The 24,329-nt window shown below is 39.1% G+C and overlaps 1 protein-coding gene across 1 annotated transcript; it reads left to right on the plus strand.

Moving 5' to 3' along the window:
• The first annotated feature begins 1,962 nt into the window (after positions 1-1,962).
• Positions 1,963-20,270, plus strand: LOC136755363 (complement factor B). The gene is made up of 18 exons (XM_066711893.1): positions 1,963-2,081; positions 3,676-3,927; positions 5,658-5,843; positions 6,426-6,599; positions 7,040-7,147; positions 7,635-7,768; positions 8,362-8,500; positions 10,400-10,531; positions 10,764-10,865; positions 11,010-11,147; positions 11,987-12,072; positions 12,932-13,052; positions 13,265-13,412; positions 15,126-15,202; positions 16,198-16,316; positions 17,250-17,382; positions 18,951-19,000; positions 19,716-20,270. Exons 1-18 carry the CDS (start codon positions 2,015-2,017, stop codon positions 19,869-19,871), a joined length of 2,322 nt encoding a protein of 773 aa, XP_066567990.1. The 5' UTR covers positions 1,963-2,014; the 3' UTR covers positions 19,872-20,270.
• The last annotated feature ends 4,059 nt before the right edge of the window (positions 20,271-24,329 follow it).

Genomic DNA, 24,329 nt, shown 5'->3' on the forward strand with positions numbered 1-24,329 from the left:
TTCTTTACATAAGTAGAATTTTGAGCTTTTTACAAAGTATATTCCTGTGTGATTTCATTTTTTTTAAGAACATGGTGTATTTGTAAACTTATTTGACAATACTGAGTTTTTAAAATACTCTTACAGAGCTGTACAGTGTTAAGCACAATCCCAACACAATCTGAAACATAAATACATTAAACTAGGTTCAGAGGTCACCTACCAGTAATCCCTTGTTCTTAACCAAACCAAATCCTGCACGCTCTGAAATAAGCAGCTCACATCAGAACCACATGAATTTTGTATTGTTTTTAATGTTAAATTACCTAATTTTTCACTCCCAGACATATTGTTTTATGCATTGTAACACAAATCTCAGTTTACAGGTATCTTTAAAATGTTGTCTATTATCAGTGATTATAAAATGTTGAAAATGTTTCAAGAAAATAAATTGCATACATGGAAACCAATCGCGAAAAAGAGTAATGAGTAAGTTTTGTTGTGCATAGTTAAATTACACATTTTAAAACACTTTCAGAAAAAAATCACATAAAGGTATTGTAATAAACCTTTATTCGTAGTGTTTAGCTGCCACCCCCTTTGTTTGGGTTTAGTCAGTAAGGTCCGGTGATCAATAGGAAGGCCAGTAGTCCCACACAATACACCAGACAACAAGCATTCAATGTGCACCCTTTAAATAAACACTTCAAACATAAACTGTTATAAATGTAACTTTTGTAATTGTAAGATTTTATACAATAAACAATATGCTTAAGGCAGTATGGTGTCTATTCAATCATAACCAAAACACTAATGTGAGACTAAGTCATTACTATGGGACCTTGGGCAACACATTTTTGTATAACAAAGCTGCCTATATTAGCCAAAGTACTCTGTCACTCACACAGCCCTCCCTTGTTTGCATAAAGACCATGATGTACTCTGAAGCAACCTCTTTTTGCCAGAAGCCATTAGAATAGGGGTTACAATAGGGGTTTATTAACACAATTAGCAATTAATATGTTTTATGTCTAATAAGATTCTTGTAAAGCCTTATACTGTGCAAATAAATGTCTTATTATGTGATAACAGTTAGTAAGCAGTTAATGGCTAATACATTTATAGTAGGTGAACCTTAAAATAAAGTGTTTCCAAAAAATCATTACCTCAGTGATTTATGTTATTTTGTGGGTGCATTGAGAAACATATGCATTATGTTTTGTTTCTTTTAACCATAATGAAAGTTGCTATACTGTAACTGCAGCTGATTTAATGTTGTCACTAAAGCACTATACTATGCCAAAATGTCCTCTAACTATAACAAAGTGAGTGTTACTGTATTACAGCTTAAGGCATTTAAAGAAATACCTCCACCAACATTCTGTGATATATAATGTCAATGGGAAATAAGAAAACATAAATGCACAAATCTGGATCCCTGAATTGTTGCTAGGTGTGTGATTGCTGCTTTTTGCCATGTTTGTGTTTAAATAAAATGACAAAAGTAGTTTTGTAATCTCTAACATATATACAGTATTTTTCCAAAATATTTAGCAACATTGACATGTTATTGCAATTTATTTATTTTTAAATTAATAGATAATTCCCACAAACACGAGATCCACTTAGCAGAGTGAAAGGTCAGGCCAAAGCTTTTCTCCTTCATGACAAAAAGTTGTTTTCCTTTCATGATCTGCAAATAATGAAATAAAATGATACCTATATTCAGATAAATATTTATTCCCAGTAAATCTATGCACTCCACAGCACACAACACATCAATTTATTATGAAGGAACAAAGGAAAAATAAAAAAGTGAAAGAAGGATAAAATGCTCTCTGTGGAAGTAGTGAAAAGGGTTGTAGCGATTTCTGATATTTCCCAATACTAGTTTTGTACTCTTACTGGTAACTGTTAATGGATAACCCTTTATCAAATAAAACATCTCTGGACACAAAAATCCCTTGGGGGACAGCTCACAGATATCAGTATTGACACAAACACCCCACACACACAGCCAGACGTCGAGTTAGAAATGGAAATGCAAAGGTGCACTGTAGTACTGACAATTGCAGTTTTACTGGTAATTGCATTTAATGAAGGTAAGTGTAAGACATTTTAAATATATAGTTATTCAATATTTCTGTTCCATCTGAAAAGGTGATCATTAATTAATTAGCGACTTTTGAAGTGAGTGTGTAGTTAAGTTGAATACTTTGAGACGTATAGTTAAGATGTTTTAGTCTTTAGTGAGGACACACACGCCACATAACTGTAATCAACACTTTACTTTAGTTATTGGGTCATCCCCCCGAAACATGTACCACTGGCAATAGTAAATCTTAACATACATTGTTAGCATGCAAAACATAAACCGATTAATTGGTAACAAAATTAAACGTTTAGATGGTTATTAAAAAAAAAAACATTCCCATGATGAGTTCGAAACACTCAGTGTCTTTAAGCGCATGTATTTTAATATCCATCGTAGTATTTAATATAAACTACAAAGTCCTGATACATTATCAGATGCACATAACCACACAAATGTGGGGTCGGATTTGTAAAAACATGCATTAGAATGCGCGCACGTATATACAATAATTAAAAAGAATTCGTTTCTGCCAGCGCCGTACGTGCGCAAAATCATCTTCCATCGGTTCCTGAATCGGATGTATTTTCTTGCACTGGGCATCCAATTATAGCATTTATTGTGCATTTATAAATAACCTAGTGTTGACGGAAACATTTGAGTTTAGAAGGGCTACTATGTGTAAGGAGTGGAGCGAATTTGTCGTGGCTTCTCATTTGTGATTCAGGTTACAACAGAGATTTCAGTCAGCAAAATTGATCGACTTTAAGGTAATTTAAGGTGGTTTTCAGTGGCCATGCGTCTTTTCATGTTGAATACAATCTAATTACAAATAAACGTTTTTTGTTTGTATGCTAATTTTAGATTCGTTGACGGTCAGTAAAAACATGCCACTAGCACAAAATGTAGCTGGCTGATTATCTTTTTTCATACAGATGTCTTTAGATAAGGCATTTCATTATTCAAAAACACAAGCATATAATACATAATGACAGTGTTCTATGTTTTGGGAAAACATAAAAGCAAAAGGCTGGATAAGGGGTCTTATAGATAGTTTCCAGTAAATCAAGCTTATAGTTACCTACATGTAGGGAAACATGTAGAAAGCAATTAAAAAGCTCTGTCTTTAATAATTTCAATCAAATGTTTTGAATTATCTCTAGGCTGAATCAGTGTTATATTGATTAAACTAAATTAATTCCAAAATAACCATTTCAAATTAACTGTCAATACTTGACTTGACCATAACTACATTATCTGGCTGTACATTGTGCATGAGCATAATTAAGAATGAAAAATAAAACATATCTAGTGTCAGGCAAAAACATTGCCCTGTTGAATCAGTGTCTAATCAACTTTGAAAACATTAATAAATAACTAAATGTAGTACATTATAATTATACTAAAGACTTCTTCAACAGAAGAGGAAAAAGACTTCTGTCTGCAACTGTGTGCACTCATAGTTTATTATTATTTCTGTATTTTGCTGTTGTTTAGCCAGATTCAGTGACTGCCTTGCTTAAATGTAACTGATGACAAACAGTCAATTAAATTGTGCAATGTTCTTAAAGAGCAATGTTATTATTAATTGTGTTTGTTTTTAGCCCATACAGAAGAGGAACCAGACTACCATGATGATTATGAGGAAAAGGTGATGGGTTGCCCTCAGTCCGAGGTGATCGAAGGAGGCAACGTGTCTTACTCACTCGGCGGCAACATTGACAGCGTGCTGGCATACCACTGCAAAGAGGGCTGGTACCCCTACCCTACCAACAACAGAGTCTGCACAGCAGAGAGGGAGTGGTCCACATTAAGGCTGCCCAATGGCCGCCCAACCAATAGGGCCATATGCAAAGGTAACAACCCAAGAGAAAGCTGCCCCTCCCAGAGCAGACACTAACTCAGTGGTGGGCAACCCTAGTCTTAGTAGAGGGCAGCTATGTCTTCTTCTTTTTGTCCCACCTCAACGCTCACTGAACTGATTAAACCATTCGAAAGTCAATTTACTTCTCTCTTTTCCACCCAATTTGGAATTAGCAATTAGTTAACCTTGCCACTGCTACAGATCATGACAAGGTAAGACCAAGCATGTCCTCCCTGAAATGAAATATCCAAGCCATCTGCTGTTTTTCACACTGCATGAAGCCCATAACCCAAACTAATGTACCAATCAGGTGATTTGATGCAGCTAGAACTACCAACAGTCTGAACCTACAGTACCAGTCAAAAGTTTTAGAACACCTCCATTTTTCCAGTTTGTATTGAAAGTCCAGTGAAAAACCTGAAATGGTACAAAGGTAACCAGTAAACTGCCAGAGGTAAAAACAAAATTGTAGCTTACCAAAAACTGAAACATAATGTACATTTCAGAGTTATATACTGTGTTACTACACCCTCTTAACACCCTGTTACACACAGCTCAATGCACACATTGTTTGAAAGCTTATTCTCTTGGTTACCAGTTTCATTCTCAAACACATCTGATTTACAGTTTCTGTTTCGCCCGCCAACATTCAGAGTCCGGGGGGTAAACGTGCAGTCTTTGATGTTCTATCAAAGTTCAGATCCAATGATGTAAAATCGTTGTGTATTAGTACACTGTAAACAGAGTTTTCCCTCTTGACATTTTGAGCTCTCTACAGGTGTGTGTTGCTTCTACCAAAACGTGGATGGTCTTGTTTTGATCAGTAGACTGCCTGGTTCCAGAATATGTCATAATTGTAAATATTTTCTGAGATTTTGTATTCCTACTCAGACCAAGTATCCCCCAACCCCCCCAACCCCCCACTTCCAAATAAAAAACACATTTGTCCCATCAGAGAAGGCTTCACATCGTTAGAAAGCTGAGAGTCACAACACAACAGTGAAGAGTACAAATGGGATTAAAGAGATGCACATGTATTTGGTGCCCTTTTAAGGGTACTAGAGGGGTTTGTCAGCTTAAGGGGTTAAATTGTGTTAAACAAAACGATTCCATGATCTCCAATTGTTTATTTGTTCTTTGCTTTAGTTTCAGAATACATTGAGAAATTAAACTGCATACATTTCTATAAAAACTGGAAAAATTGAGGTGTTCTAACACTTTTGACCGGTAGTGTACATGCACCTGAATCTTATTTATTTATTCAGCAGACACCTTTATTTGAGGTGACTTAGCAGGGTTTGAGGTGGTGTGCAAACAACCCAGAAGTTCCCCACCAATTTATTCGCACCAAACCCAGAGTATGGAGATTATTACTGCATGTGTTATTGGAAATCACCAGCACCTTCATTATACATTTAAAATTAAGCATGGGGATTAATTTCCAGACGATGGATCCCTTATACTTTGTTGTTGTTCAGCAATTGCTGAAGAGTACATTACTCCAAAAGCAAGGTGATTAAAATCAGGGCCTTAAAAAGATAGACAGAGCAGGTCTGGGCCCTTTAGTCCACAGTTCAGAGCTGTGCAGAGCATTTCAAATGCACATTATTCCAAATCTGGGTATAGATTGCCCCTTCCCACCTCTCTAAGTGTAATAATGTTCTGTAGCATAATGTCAGCAATAAGTCACTGAGAGTGTGTGTATTAATCTCCCTCTGTCAGAGATGCAGTGCCCAGCCCAGCTGCAGCTGCACAATGGCCACTTGTGGCCAAGAAAGACATGGTTCAGCCCTGGGGAGAGCCAGCAGTTCTGGTGTAATGAAGGTTACACGTTATATGGATCAGAACTGCGGAACTGTACCAAAAGTGGGGAGTGGACTGGAACCACCGCAGTCTGTGACGACCGAGGTAACGAGAACTCACGTCTGACTGCTTGTTAGGCTGAATAATAATTAAGTTATGATCATAGTAATAACAATATTAATATTAATAAAGTGCTTAGTCTTTAATTAGTCAAAAAATCTAAAGCATCTTGAATTGTTTAATTTCTTTTTAAAATGTAAATCTTCATATGATCTCATTTTGCAGATCTAATCAGCAATCACTGTTCACGCTTCCTTTTGGATATTATCATACTTGAATTGCAATCTGTGTAATCGATTAAAAATAAATCAAAAGCGAAACATTTTGTAGAAATACAAATGTCATATTATCATGAAGAACTATATTTCAGATGCCTTATTTTCTTGCATTTGAGGTAGATGTTTGAACGATCAAATCCTGCATGCTAATGAAGGGGGCACTATAAATTCAGCAAAGATTTAATGCTCATCTTACTTGTCAATGGATAATAGAGCCTCCTGACAACCCTGTTCAACCAACCCGGGAGAGATATGATTGATAAATAAGTACAGTCTAATCTATAATATGTATTAAACTAAATGGGTCACCAAATAAAATTGATTGAAATTAGATATCTGACTTACCCAGTCGACGATTGTGTGAATCCTGGAGCTCCGCCGGGCTCCCTGCGCTCCGGGGACCGTTTCCGGGTGGGAGAGAAGGTCCAGTACCGCTGCCAGATGGGCCTCAATCTGCTGGGCTCCTCGGAGCGAGTGTGTATGGACACCAGAGAGTGGAGCGGATCAGAACCACGCTGCCAGTGTGAGTGGAAGCAAAGACACACAGAGAAGCACTGAGAGACAGAGAAACACTCAGAGACAAAGTAATTGCAGGACACTAACAGATACACATTTTAAATATGCAAATAGACTGAGACACTTCAGATGTCAGATTCTTAGACCCTGTTAGCTTACACTTGCGAGAGCTCTACAACACACATACACACAAAGTCACATATTAAAGATTTTAAAACAGCTATTTATAACAATTGCTTCGATAATATTATTATTCTGATAAACAAACTCTGGATACATATGAGAAAATAGCCACTTCTACAACATCAAAAAGCAAATTACTTGTAGGAAATGTACCTGTGTAAAAAAACAGGAACTCTGATAATCTCTTAGTGTCTTTGCAGCCTTCTTGGCTCAATTCCCAGGCAGTCATTGTGTGTCTCGTCCCCTGTCTCTCTCTCTCTGTAGCTCAGTTTGCCTTTGACTCACCCAGTGTTGTGGAGTCTGCTCTTGCAGCCTCTCTGTCTGCGGTCATGGAGCTGTCAACCTCTCAAGACAGCAACCAGAAGAAAACTGGTAAAAAGGGACATATATATAAGTATTTGATAGTAGCAATGTTTAAAAGCCAAGCATATCAGGGGATTTTTCAGTTATGGGGATTTGGCCAACACATTGTAAATAGTGATCTAAATGAAAATGATGCAATAAATGTTTATCTATAGTTATGACAAACAGGAAACCATTAACAGGTTACATGGTGCTGTGGCTCAGAGAGATGTAGTGTAAATTTGAATGAATTTAAGTTCACTCTTCTGTATTATTCTCTAGTTTAACAATCCTTACTCCATTTGAGCTTTTCCCATGACTTAATTGAACCAGTTATTGTATACATTGGTGTAAATAACTACTTATTTCCTGGTCTTTAGCTCTACCAAATTTAAATGTATCTCTAAAGCCAGTTAGTTGGCTGTTCAGTACAAAGAGGCAGGATCACAACTCAACAACAAAACTGGAGCTGACGTCTCCTGGTGACCTGCTAACAAACTGTGTTGTGTTTTGGCAGCGTTATACGGAAGAACCATCCGGATTGAAGACGATGGGAAGCTGAATGTGTATATTCTTCTGGACACGTCAGGGAGCATCAAAGAAGATGACTTCCAGCAGGCTAAGAAAGCTGTAGAGAGCTTGATCAACAAGGTGATCCCACTTTTACGAGCTTGAGGATAAATATGGCAGGCATGTAGGGTTTCCTGTTAGCCTCCGATATCCACCTCTGCTCAGGGAGAAAATTGGACATAGTCCAGGCAGGGCTGGTCCCAATCTGCCCTGTGTTTTCCTGGGACCCTGTGAGCTCTGGGATGTTTTAGTGAGAAATGCCCCAGCTCTTCCTTCAACACTACAGCTCTGCTATTTGTACTCTGAGCTCACAGTGTTTTAGAGAATATGCCTGACACAGTCCTATCACAATCACACAAAGCTGTACACAGTAGACCTCCACACCAAATCAAAGTAAATATCATTAAATCAGGCAGAAGAAAATGCATAATCAATATATTATTAATATGCAAATAACAATGAATAATAACAGTTTCTATCATACATCTTGCTAATCTCTTATAACAGCTGATATTGTTCAAAATACAATAATACATATGTAGACTGACTGGGAAACAGAGGCATAGGTTTATTTTTAATTAAAATTTAAAAAAATGGTCAGTAGTCATCCGTAGAGTCTCCTGCTGTCCGTAACTTTTACACCGGGTAATCAATGGGATTTTCGTGCATTGCAGCTAGACAGCTATGAAGTTCAGTTGAACTATGAGGTCATCTCTTACGCCAGTGATGCCAAAGAGATCGTATCCATACTGGACCCTGAGAGCAATAATGTGGACTATGTTCTGCACAACCTCGTCAAATTTCACAACACAGGTAATGCCATTTGTAGTGCAAAGCTGCCGACCAAGCTTCCTGTTTCTGTAATGCTTTTGCTTGTCTTTTGGCTTTACTACCAACAGACCTCAGGATTACATAAATTACTAAACTGAACAGTATTTCTTGAAAAAGGTTATTATCTCTTTTGTACCCCCTTTATAACACCATCCCCAGCTTACTAATAATTTCAATACTTGTCCCAAAAGTGGCACATACAGTGGGGGGAAAAAGTACTTGATCCCCTGCTGATTTTGTACGTTTGCCCACTGACAAAGAAATGATCAGTCTATAATTTTAATGGTAGGTGTATTTTAACAGTGAGTGACAGAATAACAACAAAAAAATCCAGAAAAACACATTTCAAAAAAGTTATAAATTGATTTGCATGTTAATGAGTGAAATAAGTATTTGATCCCCTATCAATCAGCAAGATTTCTGGCTCCCAGGTGTCTTTTATACAGGTAACGACTCTCTTAAAGGGAGTGCTCCTAATCTCAGCTCGTTACCTGTATAAAATACACCTGTCCACAGAAGCAATCAATCAATCAGATTCCAAACTCTCCACCATGACCAAGACCAAAGAGCTGTCCAAGGATGTCAGGGACAAGATTGTAGACCTACACAAGGCTGGAATGGGCTACAAGACCATCGCCAAGCAGCTTGGTGAGAAGGTGACAACAGTTGGTGCGATTATTCGCAAATGGAAGAAACACAAAATAACTGTCAGTCTCCCTCGCTCTGGGGCTCCATGCAAGATCTCACCTCGTGGAGTTTCAATGATCATGAGAACGGTGAGGAATCAGCCCAGAACTACACGGGAGGATCTTGTTAATGATCTCAAGGCAGCTGGGACCATAGTCACCAAGAAAACAATGGGTAACACACTACGCCGTGAAGGACTGAAATCCTGCAGCGCCCGCAAGGTCCCCCTGCTCAAGAAAGCACATGTACAGGCCCGTCTGAAGTTTGCCAATGAACATCTGAATGATTCAGAGGAGAACTGGGTGAAAGTGTTGTGGTCAGATGAGACCAAAATCGAGCTCTTTGGCATCAACTTAACTCGCCCTGTTTGGAGGAGGAGGAATGACCCCAAGAACACCATCCCCACCGTCAAACATGGAGGTGGAAACATTATGCTTTGGGGGTGTTTTTCTGCTAAGGGGACAGGACAACTGCACCGCATCAAAGGGATGATGGATGGGGCCATGTACCATCAAATCTTGGGTGAGAACCTCCTTCCCTCAGCCAGGGCATTGAAAATGGGTCGTGGATGGGTATTCCAGCATGACAATGACCCAAAACACACAGCCAAGGCAACAAAGGAGTGGCTCAAGAAGAAGCACATTAAGGTCCTGGAGTGGCCTAGCCAGTCTCCAGACCATAATCCCATAGAAAATCTGTGGAGGGAGCTGAAGGTTCGAGTTGCCAAACATCAGCCTCGAAACCTTAATGACTTGGAGAGGATCTGCAAAGAGGAGTGGGACAAAATCCCTCCTGAGATGTGTGCAAACCTGGTGGCCAACTACAAGAAACATCTGACCTCTGTGATTGCCAACAAGGGTTTTGCCACCAAGTACTAAGTCGAAGGGGTCAAATACTTATTTCCCTCATTAACATGCAAATCAATTGATAACTTTTTTAAAATGCGTTTTTCTGAATTTTTTTGTTGTTATCCTGTCTCTCACTGTTAAAATACACCTACCATAAAAATTATAGACTGATCATTTCTTTGTCAGTGGGCAAACGTACAAAATCAGCAGGGGATCAAATACTTTTTTCCCTCACTGTATATATGGCCTATAATGTTCCTGATGCCAAAGTTCATGTAAGGAATGAGGGATTACATTAGAATAAAGACTTGCAATGGAATTTTTAATGGATCATTGCAAATTGCAGCTCACGGAAAAAGGACCGGCACCAATCTGAACGCAGCCCTGACTAAGGTGTATGAGAATATGGCTTTCCTGAAAGAGGACCGAAAGAACAAATTCAACCAGACCCGCCATGTCATCCTCATTGTGTCAGATGGTGAGTCCTGTTGCTTGTAAATTCCCTTGTGAATTGCTGCTCCTGTGCCCTACGATTACCCTGGGAAATAAATAAATATACATACTATATATATATATTTATATATATATATATATTTGTCTCAAAGTGCTATGTGAGAGTATTTTATTTAAATTGAATTCCTGGAGTGTATATTTTACTGTACTAACCTCTGTTCTTCTCTCTCTCTCTCTCTCTCTCTCTCTCTCTCTAGGTCACTCCAACACTGGAGCGAATCCCAAATCTGTACTCAGTAAAATTCGCTACCTTCTGGGCTATACACAAAGTGATGATAACACAAGCGAGGAGTACCTGGGTTTGTGCTGTAACATTTTTTTGATGGGAACTTTGAAGGGGTTGAAAAAATAAGCTCTTTTGTTAAAGTATACTGTATAAAGTCCAACTGCAACTCCACAAGTCAGTTTACCTTACCTTAACTATTACCATGCTCCCCATGCAGATATCTATGTGTTTGGAGTGGGCAGCAGCATCAACAAGAAAGAACTGAACTCCATTGCATCCAAGAAGACCAAAGAAGAGCACCTGTTCAGCTTGAAAGACTACAAAGATCTGGGCCAGGTGTTTGACAACATGATCAGTGAGTTCAACTGCACCTAGAACACATCTGCTGCTACTGAACACCCCACCCCCCCGGACCGCACTTTGCCAATTCCCCGGATCATGCTATGCCAGCACCCAGCCTCCCCCTCCAACCACGACCACACTTTTTTCCTTTCAGGGGGCCCTGGAAACCTGGCTATGCCCCAGGGTACATACTGTCCTAGTGGGCAATGATGTTTTGTTTTTTGGAGGGCTTCATGTTTTTTACAGTTCATAGCTTAGAATATGTTGAATCAAGGTATAGTAACCCGAGGACATATAGGCAGAGGCGATTCTAGGGTATGTGGGTGCCCCAGGCAAAATAAATCCTGACGGTGAAGCCACGTGGGGCGGGGGGTGCGGTGCGGCAGAGTATTCTCCCATGAGAGCGGGGGGGGGGGGGTTGCAGCAGAGTTCTCTTCACCCCCTCAGCCCAGGACCCCAGGCAATTGCCTAGGATGCCTACCCCCTTGAGACACCCCTGCATATAGTATACTGAAAACCTGTGTTAAAAACACCCAGTTATACATTTTACTGTAGGTGGCTGAGATCTGATTTGGAATGTAATTATAAAAGCTCTTGGGAATCGAGTGTGACCCCACTGACAACAGTTCTGTAGTTACCAGTTCTAGTGAAGTGCCATATTGCCTCCCCTTGCTCTCTCAGACTACAGCATTTGTATTGATTTTGGCATGTTTTACATTTGCATATTTGTACAATTATTGTGACTTATTTTATTTGTTCTTGGTAACAAGATAAAATATATATTTTGGAAGAATGAGGCACAAGCCTGGTGATCTCTCTTTTCCTTTCCTGCTTCCTCCTCTTCTTTATAAGCGGACTCACAAGTCAGCATGTGTGGTGTGACTCAGGAGGGCAAAGGAGGACACACCAGCCCTTGGCATGTGGAAATCAAGACTGTGGTAAAACTGCAACTTCTTAATGATAGCTCTTCTATCTCTTCTTCCTCCACCTCCCTAATGGAAGTTTACTTCGGTAAATGTACCATAGGGTTGATGCACTTTTAACAAGATTTGACTGCGGTTCTACCCTAGTTTAAGTATTTATTAAGGGGAATTATTTCCAGGGTCAAGGGTTAACCTCACACGGGAACAGGGGGGGTCCGTGATTGGGGGAACCGGTAATGGGGGCAAGCAGATATATAGGGGTGCCCTGGTTCCTGCTGGGGAGAAGCAGTAGATAAACAGTAGATACTGTCATATCTTGTCAGTGGTGAAATCCCAGTATCTTTTTGAAATTGGCAACTGTTCATTAATTTGGCTCATCACAGTAACCCCTGCACTTAATGCAATTGGGTTGCAGGCAGATCTTCTTCCTCATCCCTCTCTTTATTTCAGTTTCAATTTCTTAAATCTTTTACCCTCTCTCTCTGTCATTGCTTTGCTTCTTCTTGTCCTTTTCCCAAACCTCTCTCCCTCTGCATAGTTTCTCTTTTCTTTCTTTCTCTATCAATAATAACATTTTTCATTCTCTCCTTTGTATCTTTCTCTTACTCACCCTATTTCTCCACCTCTCTCCCCCTAACTAGCATTGTTTCTCTCTCTCATTAATTGCTCATTGTCTAGATCTGTTTCTTAGTACTGTATCAATGCACAGTCTAGTTAGTCAAAGTTTCTGTATTAACTTCTCCTTATAGCAGTTTACAGAGTTATCCCATCAGATAGCCATGGTGTATAACTTAACCCTCACCTCCCAGTCTCTCTTTCAGAGTTAGTGTCTCATCTGTATTTATACCCATGTCCCTTTCTCCATCTCTCTCAGAGCAGTGAGAGGAAGGAAACATGCAAAGGCTCGCTTGTGACGCAGAACTGGGTTTTAACAGCAGCTCACTGCTTCACTCTCTACACCATTAAAAACCCTGACAAAGTGTCCATTATTCACGGTAAGACTGTTCCTTAATATATAACATTGTAATCAGTTCCAAATACAGTCCCCTGCATATAAAAAACATCATGATTGTGAGATGAGGAAAGGGTGTGTGATAGATATGTGTTTGTGTCAGAAATGTACATATTTGCATATATATTGCAAATTATTTACTGATATGTTTTTAAAATTATAATATGCATTTTGGATATGAATTTATTTAAACAGGGTTGGGGACTGCTGTAGCTGAATCTATCCATCTACACCCCCAATACAACATCAGTGGACTCCAGCACAAGAAGATAAAGGAGTTTTATGACTACGATGTCGCAGTTGTCAAAGTGAAAAATAAAATTACTTTGTCAGAGAAGTCCAGGTAAGATTCCAATTAAATCGCAGCACAAATGCTCCAGGCAAAACAAATATTATAAATGTTATTTAGAAAAGTTAAGATTGACCTGTTTCTGCTGTAGTTTTTCTGATTCTAAATTAATTCCTGATGCAAATTGTGTTCTGATCCAAAGTAGAAGTGAAATACAGTCATCAAAACAAAAATCAATATATTAAAGCAATTTAATGATTCTCCCTGTTGTTGGAAAAAGTGTTTCTTCTTGTTCTTTTTTGATTTAAAAACGTGAGATCAAATCCAATTTCAGTTTTCAGTTTCAGACACACAATCATTCTTGCCAGCACTAGGAAATACAAAAGTAGTAGGACACAGTTAGGCAGGAATGAGGGGGATTTAAGCAATTTAAGAAACATTGTGAAACCATGCTGAAATTAACCTAACCACACCTATTTGTGTCAACAAAAAAGCTAAACTTTCTATGTGTATTTCATATTTTTTAAACTGTCAATATAAATTAAGTGGCCATTTCTCTTTTCTTGCATACAGTGAGGTAAAAAAGTATTTGATCCCCTGCTGATTTTGTACGTTTGCCCACTGACAAAGAAATGATCAGTCTATAATTTTAATGGTAGGTGTATTTGAACAGTGAGAGACAGAATAACAACAACAAAATCCAGAAAAACGCATTTCAAAAAAGTTATAAATTGATTTGCATGTTAATGAGGGAAATAAGTATTTGACCCCTTCGACTTAGTACTTGGTGGCAAAACCCTTGTTGGCAACCACAGAGGTCAGACGTTTCTTGTAGGTGGCCACCAGGTTCGCACACATCTCAGGAGGGATTTTGTCCCACTCCTCTTTGCAGATCCTCTCCAAGTCATTAAGTCATTAAGAGCTTGATTTTTGTCTCATCTGACCACAACACTTTCACCCAGTTCTCCTCTGAATCATTCAGATGTTCATTGGCAAACTTCAGACAGGCCTGTACATGTGCTTTATTGAGCAGGGGGACCTTGCGTGCGCTGCAGGATTTCAGTCCTTCACAGAGTAGTGTGTTACCAATTGTTTTCTTGGTGACAATGGTCCCAGCTGCATTGAGATCATTAACAAGATCCTCCCGTGTAGTTCTGGGCTGATTCCTCACCGTTCTCATGATCATTGAAACTCCGCGAGGTGAGATCTTGCATGGAGCCCCAGACCGAGGGAGACTGACAGTGATTTTGTGTTTCTTCCATTTGCAAATAATCGCACCAACTGTTGTCACCTTTCACCAAGCTGCTTGGCGATGGTCTTGTAGCCCATTCCAGCCTTGTGTAGGTCTACAGCTCTTTGGTCTTGGCCATGGTGGAGAGTTTGGAATCTGATTGATTGATTGCTTCTCTGGACAGGTGTCTTTTATACAGGTAACGAGCTGAGATTAGGAGCACTCCCTTTAAGAGAGTGCTCCTAATCTCAGCTCATTACCTGTATAAAAGACACCTGGGAGCCAGAAATCTTGCTGATTGATAGGGGATCAAATATGTATTTCCCTCATTAACATGCAAATGTTATGTTTATAACTTTTTTGAAATGTGTTTTTCTGGATTTTTTTGTTGTTATTCTGTCTCTCACTGTTCAGATACACCTACCATTAAAATTCATTAAAATGATCATTTCTTTGTCAGTGGGCAAACGTACAAAATCAGCAGGGGATCAAATACTTTTTTCCCTCACTGTATATTTCATGGTTTGCCTTTTTAGACCCATATGTTTGCCGTGTACCACATCTTCAAACAGAGCACTGAAAAAAAAGACAAACACCAGCTGTGACGAACACAGTAAGGAACCTCCTCCTGTATGTCTTTGACTATCCTGATACCACTAGTTCATTCCAGTACAGTAAGAGCATGATGCTCTCAGATTACTTTACAGTGCAGTTCCATTGAAATTAATCAACTAATCTAATAATTTAATTAGTCGAGCAAAATACAATAGAATAAGTCCCAAAGTGCATCCAAAAGCTTTCCAATGACAGTATATATTAGTATCAGTTTATTGGGTGTCTTTATTTTCTTTTGCTGCAGACGTCCGGGTGTCACAGAAGGGGCATCATATATATAAAGAAGATACCTGACTGTGGTAAACCACAGAAGGAAAGGAACGGCAACTCCCTTGGATAAATTCAGATCTGATCCCCATCCAGGGGAGTTCCTTTCCTCCTGTGACAGTCGGGTATCTGCTTTATGTTAAATCCCATATTGGAAACAAGCAGACAAATATTTTTTAGCACCAATATGAACTTTTACTTATTATACATATATATTTCATATATCACAACTTGTTGTTCATTTCCAACTTAAAACACTACCTTGCTTTATCTAAAAATAAAATGTTATACGTGCTGACTTGAAGATTTGCAATCTTCAAACAACATCATCAAATGAAGGAAGGAGTCAGGCTGCAGGGATTTGGGGGGGCATCAAAAATTGGAAATTGGAGTGGGGGGGAGTGGGGGATTGCAAGAAAGTGGTTATCAAGAGGGAGAGGTGTAATACATCTCCCCTTCAAATCTCCCCTTTTGAGTGTCATATAATACACTTAACACCACTGGCCTGGATTTCAATAGAAGTTTTAACTATAATCTTAAGAAATTATCAGCCTCATAAATTAATATCAGTCCAGTAGAGTAAAAATCTCAGAAAATCAGTCATATTACTATTAATTATTATTATCATTACTATTCACGATCCCTTAAAAGAATTCTGAAAAAAAGTATATTTTCGGTGATATTATTCCCTAGTAATCTTGTCTGGTTTTCTATGCCCTGTCACAGTGAAAGACCTATTTGAGCTGGAGGAGATTCCAGCCTATTTTCTCACCAAGGCCGACCAGACAGTTGATCCAGATAAACTGGTGTTGAAGAAGCTGACTCACATTCAGTATGGGAGCAAGGTGATGTCTCACCCCAGACCCGCCTGTGGTTAACAAAAACTTTAGGGCATCCTTAGTGGCACACAAAGTAAAACCCTTAGCTGGAGATTTCTGGGTACGTTCTGTAACTTGGATCCAGTAGCCATTCACTGTCGATGGCAATCAAATGGGTCAATGCATTAATACAAGCTACTACGTGTCACATGGGGCTGGTGTGCCACCACACAACGTTTATATTAAAATGTGTTCCTAAAGCTTGAAAAACACTGTCCTATACATATGATTGATCAAATGACTGGATTTAGCAAGTCAAAAGCAGAAGACACAACAGCCATCCACAAAATTAGTTTGAGACCCTGGCCCCAATTCAGTCACCACAAACATCCTTTTAACAACTCTCTACCTAACTGAAAGTACGGTTTGATCTGTATTACGCTTCAGATCTACCTACTTTGTCTCTCTAGAGTGAAGAACAAAGGAAAATTAGAGGAAGCTTTTAGTTATAATGCTCCCAGGCTGTTGGATTCGTTGCCATGTTTTATTAAAGACTTAAGTCACATTTTTAAATAACGGCTTTCTAATACTGACTGCCTTTAACATTGCTATTGTTTTTTTATTGTTCTTTGTATTTATTTTATTCCCTGTATGTGTTTTATTCTCCATCTTAAATGTATTCTAAATTATATATATATATATATATATATATATATATATATATATATATATATATATATATTTACTTGCACAGTGCTTTGAGCTGTTTCTAATATAAAAGGTGCTATATATGTAAAGTATTATTATTATTCATAATTTCTAATACACTTATATACTTATGTATAAATAACTTATGTATTGACTTTGTGTCACAATGAAGCCTATTTTAAGCCTTTGTAGTTTTGTGCCTGCGACTGGTTTCCAAAACTATAGAAAATGCATCTGCTATTTGAATTTTAGAGAGAAGCATGTGAGGAAAATGCCAAAGTCACCTTTGATCCTGACAGCAATGCCACCCTGTCTGAAGTAGTGACGGACCGGTTTCTGTGCTCAGGAGGATCTGCTCAGTATAAGGACACCATTGCCTGTAAAGGTAGGTTTGAACGGTCACAGCAACTGAGAAGTTTAACAAGTTGACAAGTGCTTGAATCTTAATTACCTAACAAAAGTAATTAAAGAAGTTAAATCCCCTTTTTATTCCAGGTCTTAAAGCTAGGGTATGCAATCCTGTGGAGTAGTGGTTAGGGCTCTGGACTCAACTGGAAGGTTCAAATCCCAGATGGGGCAGTGCTGTTGTACCCTTGAGCTAGGTACTTCACTTAGATTGCTCCAGTAAAATGCCCAGCTGTATAAATGGGTACAAATGTGCTAAATGACGATAATGTAATGTAATGAGAAGCCAGCAGTTAGCAAGCTTATTTTGAAAGCATAGAGCCCGCCCTTGCTTCAGAGGTGTCTCCAAAGCCACGCCCCCTCTATCACACATGCATGCCAGGTGGAATCAATCGTGTGGCAGGTCTCATTCATAGGTTAGACATTACAATAATAATGAATGAAAAACATCTTATTTATGGTTATTATGTTTTTAAACATAAAAACTGCACAGCGTCAAGGTTCCCGCACTGATGACGTGTGATTGTCTGATTGTCTGCGCGAACAAGTTGCGGCGGTATGCAAATATAGATTGACAGACAGGAAGGACATCCTATCATTACATTCGGACCGAATGATTGGTCAATCCTTTTTTGGTCCTGTGCCTTCCACAGAAGATATATATATATATATATTTACATTTAGACCACTTAAATGATTGATTGCTATCAGGATGTGAAGAGACTTTCAACCAGTGTAACAAAAAATGTTTCTGGAAAAGATTGCATACCCTACCTTTAATCAGTTGCTAATTGAAAGGTACCTATAAAACCTGAAGGAACCTGTCCCTGTAACTCCCTGCTGCTTTAGATTATCATTTTTATATCAGCTAAATATTGTCAAATTACTTGTCACTAAATCCCAAATGTATGTCTGTACACAGTGCACAATGTCCACCAATGTTATTTCTCCTATATGTGAATCTGTCATATGTTACCGTCAACAGTCTTCCACTCTTCCACTGTAATCAGACAAATACATTTTCCAGAATTAAAAGAAATATATATTTAAATTGAAATTCAGAATTTGGTGTGATTTTAATTTGATACAAAAGGACAATAAATTGCAGAGAACTACTGACCTCAATGTTTATTAATATTATTATTATTATTATTATTATTATTATTATTATTATTAAGTGTGAGAAAGAAAGTGCTATCCATCTATCTATCTGGGGACTTGAGCCAAGTCTTCAAAATCATGAAAGGCATCGACCACATCAAACCAGAGGAGCTTTTCCAGATCAGCAGGGACACACGGACCTGGGGACATAAATGGAAATTGGAAAACAGAAAACAGGAGACACTTCTTCACACAGAGAGGCGTCACAATCTGGAACAAACTCCCCAGAGATGTGGTTGAAACTGAAAATTTGTGAACATTCAAAAATAGACTGGACATGATCCTTGGATCACTTAGTTATTAATGGACACCAAACAAGCATGATAGGTTGAATGTCCTCCTCTCGTTTATAAACTTTCTTATGTTCTTATCTATCCTTATTTTTAGGGGATTCAGGTGGATCTCTTTTTATCCAAAAGAAACGAAGATATTTTCAAGTGAGTGATTTCAAATGACACCCACAAATGTTCTCAGTATGGTATTGACCCACTGCCAGGTGAACTAGTGGGCCTATCATGGGTTATCTTTAACCAAGAGAGCAGTGGGCTTTTTGTGAACTTCAAGTCCAATTAGAATATTATTTAGCTAAGGCTATAATTTATATTTAACTAAACTGCCAAGATGTTTTAAGATTCTGGTCCTGAAGAGCAGCAGTGTCTTCAGGTTATCCTGCCACCCCAGTTCTTAACTAGCTTATTAAGTTAATCATTGTCTTAATAGAACTAATTGAACTCTTCCTAATTCATATTAATATATCAGACTCTGACTTACTGAGCTCTTCAAACAATTCTGTTCATTCTCATAAACCAACCTGAACCCTTAACTCTTAATAGGACAGTGGATAGCCTTAATAGGTGATCATTTGATTAAGCATAAACACTAGGGGCAATAATACTATATTAACTGGTTAAAATCATACATCTGAACACAATACCTCAATGGCAACATTTATTACCTCCAAATTTTTGTTTTAAGAAAAACATTACATTAAAGCAGAGGTCTACATGATCAGGAGCTCAAGTGAAATGAAAACCAAAAATCACAGTGGTCACCCAGGACCAAAGATTTGGAAACACTGCTGTACAAGGCTAAGACACTTCAGGCCTCACTATTTTACTCATGAAGTTGTGTTATTCCTCTCCCATCCTGTAGGTTGCGGTGGTGAGCTGGGGAACACGAAATGTGTGCAGCAAAAGAGATTCTCCCCCTAAGGATGCTCGTGATTTCCATATCAACATCTTCTCTGTATTGCCATGGCTACGCCAGCACCTCGACACTGAACTCACCTTTCTCCCGTTGGTCATCTGAGAGTGGTTGGGCATACAAAGACTGACAGACAGGGAGACACTAAAAACCCAGACCAATAAGATACAATATAACTGTATTGCCGTGGTCCTGGGGACCCATTGTCCTGCTGGGTTTTGATCCAACTACACTGTCTAATAGTTTAAAATGATAAGCTCTGATATGGCCAATTATTAGCTCAATTAAGGAATAATCAATAATGAATTGGAACAAAATCATGCAGAACACGGTGTCCCCAGGATTTTTACCAGAACAATTTAAGACATGACAGGATTTTAAACATTAATTGTAAGATTATCATTAACATTAAAAACCTTATAATTGTTTTCAGGCTTTTACACCATTGATCAACTAGGTTGCTTGTTTACCATGCACAGCAATAAAGATAACAAATACACAGTTTATTTTTGCTTGTTTTTTTTGCATTGCTCAGTATAATTTAATGTTGTGGTTGTTTGCAATCATTAATATGCTATTTTTGGCACAAAGAGTTAAGCACCAACATGACAAGTCCTTGATCTCTTCAATCTGGAATTATGAAAAGAAGCTGGTGACACATACACACACACACACACACAAACAAAAGCATAACTCTTTTAAGACATACTATGAAAATGTATACAAATGTTGCCATTTATTTTCTCTAATTTACCTGCCAACTTAATTAGAGGAGGAAAAGCACTCACTTGAGGGAGATGCTACCCTGCGGGAAATTAAACAGGCTATTAACGAACTTAGTGCTGGGAGGTCTCCTGGGGATGATGGGTTTCCTATGGATTTTCATAAACAATTTTCTGAGGAAATCATACCCAAATTATTAATGATCTTTTGCATGCTGTGCAGAGCGGCTGTCTTCTAGCTAGCAAACAGCTGTTATAACTCTAATTCATAAGAAGGGGAAAGACCCTTAAGAGTGTGCCAGCTATAGATATATTTTGCTACTTAACGTTGATGCTAAACTGATTGCAAAGATACTGCCAACTAGATTGGAGACATTATTATTACACAAGCTGATTATTACTCTGGCAGACTAAAAATAGCACAGAACCTGCATTGGCCTTTTCTCTCGATGCTGAGTGGAATGGTGTTATCTCTTTCTTACTCTGGAAAGTTTTTTTTAATTCTGCATACAATGGTTACAGTTCTTATATGCCTATGGCATCAGTTATAACAAATGGGCTGTCTTCCCCCTGCTTACTTAATGGGGGGACAAAACAGGGTTGCTCCCTTTCCCCAATAATTGTCACGCTTGCATTAAAACCATTGGCAGTAGCTATAAAGATACAAAGCAGACATTGTGTGCATCCATGCAGGGCAACAAGAACACAAGTTATTGCTCTATGCTAATTAAATTGTATTGTTGTCCTTTAACCCTCAAACAGCTCTCCCTCATATCCTTTCATTAACAGATTAATTATCACAGATATCAGGTTATACAATCAATTGGACTAAAACTGAGGCAATTTCTAGGATATGCCTTCCAAGTAAAAGAGAACACTGGAGTTTAAATGGCTTCCAAGTTGCATGACATACAGACAATTGACACATTAAAGGACAAACCTGAATAAATGGGTGGAGGAACATAACGAATGCAGATGCTCCAAACAGTGTACTGTACTGCATGATAAAATTAAGCAATTGACATCATATCATGCTCTGTAGCATGTATAAAAATGCTGAGCAGGCCCAGTTGACCTCAATCATGGATCAAGATGGCAAGAGGAAAGGATCTAAGTGACTTTGAAAGAGGGGTCATTATTGAGGCATGAATAGCAGGAGCTTCAATCACACAGACTGCTTAACTGGCTAGTGTTTCAATAGGAACGGTAACTAAAGTTACATCTGCATTTAGATCTACGGGAAAGACATCAATAAATAGTGTGGTCAAAAGCACATATTCGATGATCGTGGTGCTTGTGCATTACTGCGATGTGCAAGGAAAAACAGAAGAGCATCACTTGACTGAGAATGTCAATGCAGGACGTGATAAGACTATGTAAGCAAGAACAATCTGTTGAGAACTACACAGAGAAAGATATAATCGTAGGGTTGCAGTGCATGAACCCCTCATTACAAAGACAAATGCACATTTGAGAGTTCAGTGGTGCAAAAACCATAGGCACTGGTCTACAGAGATGTGGTTAGTGCATGTATGGCATACACCAAGAGAATGGTACAGGCCTGACTGCTTGACCCCTACAGTGAGGGGGGCTGGAGGCTCAGTTATGCTGTGGGGGACATTTTTCTGGCATGGTTTGGGTCCACTTGTCCCCTTAGGGGGAAGAATCACTACACCGATCAACTTTATCTTATGGTTATCCTGACTGTAGTGGTCTCTTCCAGGATGACAGATGACATTGCCCCATCCACAGGGCATGAGGGCTCACTGAATGATTGATGAGTATGAAAATGATGTGAATCCTATGCTATGGCCTTCATAGTCACCAGATCTCAACCCAATTGAACACCTATGGGAGATTTTGGACCGACCTGTCCAATGGTGTCCAGCGCTCTCCACCACCATCATCAAAACACCAAATGAGGAAATATCTTTTGGAAGAAGAGTGTTCAATCTCTCCAGTAGAGTCCAGAGACCCATAAAAACTATGCCAAGAGCATTGAAGCTGGTCTGGCACCTCGTGGTGTCCCAACACTTTACTGAGACACTTTCAGACCTGCCAAGCCTGGACATTTTTTTTTTAGTACAACATCAGCGGCGTAAGCTAAAGTCACTTAAAACCTGTCAACCATTAAACAATACATTATGCATATACTTTGGATAACAACTCCATTATTACTTTGTTTGTACGTTAACCTGGTGTCCTGGTGTCATGTAGTTGTTTTGAGAGAGAGACAAAGCAGTGTTGAGAATCGGTAATGGAGACAATAAATTGTGTTAAACAGGTATATATATTAATAAAACAAAATTGTTTGCTTCCCACATGGATGGAGGTCTTGGATTCCCAAAAGCAGATTGGGATCACTATGCCTTCTCATTTTCTATATATGAAATAACTAGTAAAATTGTATAAAATAGAAAGAGAGCGTTACTGTAACTATGTTGATTCAGGCTCATCCGTACTAGATGGAGTAAGAATACGTTCATGCATAGAGAGATTCCAATGCAAATGGACATATACAATTGTGAAAAGTGAAATGCAAACAAGTTTTAAAGTATATTCATCCTTGGTAAACATTAGGTTTTTTTTTTGTTTTTTTTTAAATGGTAATATAAACATGAACGCCTAGGGGGCGTGAGCTGTGATCGCATCTGCGTAAGGAAGTGAAAAGTTATTGGTGTCTGTGTGTGTGCAATTAATTGTATAGAAATGGTAGTTTTATAAGATTTTACTAGTTTCCTTTTTCTTACTTTTTCTTTGTTATATGTTTGGGTAGTGTTTTAATGCTGGTCTAATTAAAGGCGGTTTTAGTTCTGTACAATTTATCCAGCACAGTCTTCATGCCCTGTCTGGAGCTTCATTAAATAAATAGTTCATCCTTACCTGTCTGTATGGGAGTGTCTTCGTTGTGTCGAGCTGCCCGGGGAGAGAATTGGGGGGAAGGGTGTAGACAAGCTCCTCCCTCATGCAACAAAGGAGGTGGCGTGGTCGTGTAGCATTGTCGCCCCTAAGCACGTACTTTGACACCCATCCAACCCGGCTTGGACTCCGGTTCCGTCCCGGCTAAAGATCCGCACAGCCGAGGAGCCCGTCCGCACAAGCAAAAGCATTCCAGGGAAAAGAGAGGGAGAGAAGAAGGAGAGTCTCAGGAAGAGGACATGCTCGCTCGCAGGTAAGTACTGCTACCACACAAGCTCACCGGCCGTATGAAGCGCGTCCCTCTCTCCCCTCCGCTGTGCGCTTCTCCCTCAGGCTGCTGGTCTGGAACCCCGTCACGCCGTCCGCCGCCGAGAAGCTGGAAACCGCTGAGCCTAAAAGGAAAGTTAGTACATACGACCTTGTGTTAGTCAATTCAATGTCTCTCGCCAGTTCTAGTCCATAGTATCCTCTTGTCAATCTCAAGCTGCTGCGTCCAGCAACTGGTGTTTCGTTAAGCGGCTCTCGGTCTGCAGGGACCCACTCCGACCCTACGAGGAGTTCGTGTCCACAGGCCGCCCTCTCACAGCTGACACCCTCCTTCAGGCACGGCACAGGTAGTGCTCAACCTGTGCAGTGCGCATGCCCTTTTTCCCGAGCACCTGCTCCGCGGACCGCACTTCGGCGCAACCCCCCCCCCCCGAACCGCACTTACAACAGGTGTAGTAGCCGTGAGTGAAGGGCGGGATTCAACAATAGTGACATAAAGTGAAAATCAATCATTAATCTATCAATCAATGAAAACAAACAATTAGTGAAAAAAAACATCTCAGTGAATAATAAGAATTTAGTCAAATTAACGATAATACTAGAAGTGCAATAATAAAAAAAAAAAGAATCATGGAACCATGTGACATTAGCTCAC

This window comes from Amia ocellicauda, chromosome 1 (assembly GCF_036373705.1).
Source record: "Amia ocellicauda isolate fAmiCal2 chromosome 1, fAmiCal2.hap1, whole genome shotgun sequence".
Taxonomy (NCBI): domain Eukaryota; kingdom Metazoa; phylum Chordata; class Actinopteri; order Amiiformes; family Amiidae; genus Amia; species Amia ocellicauda.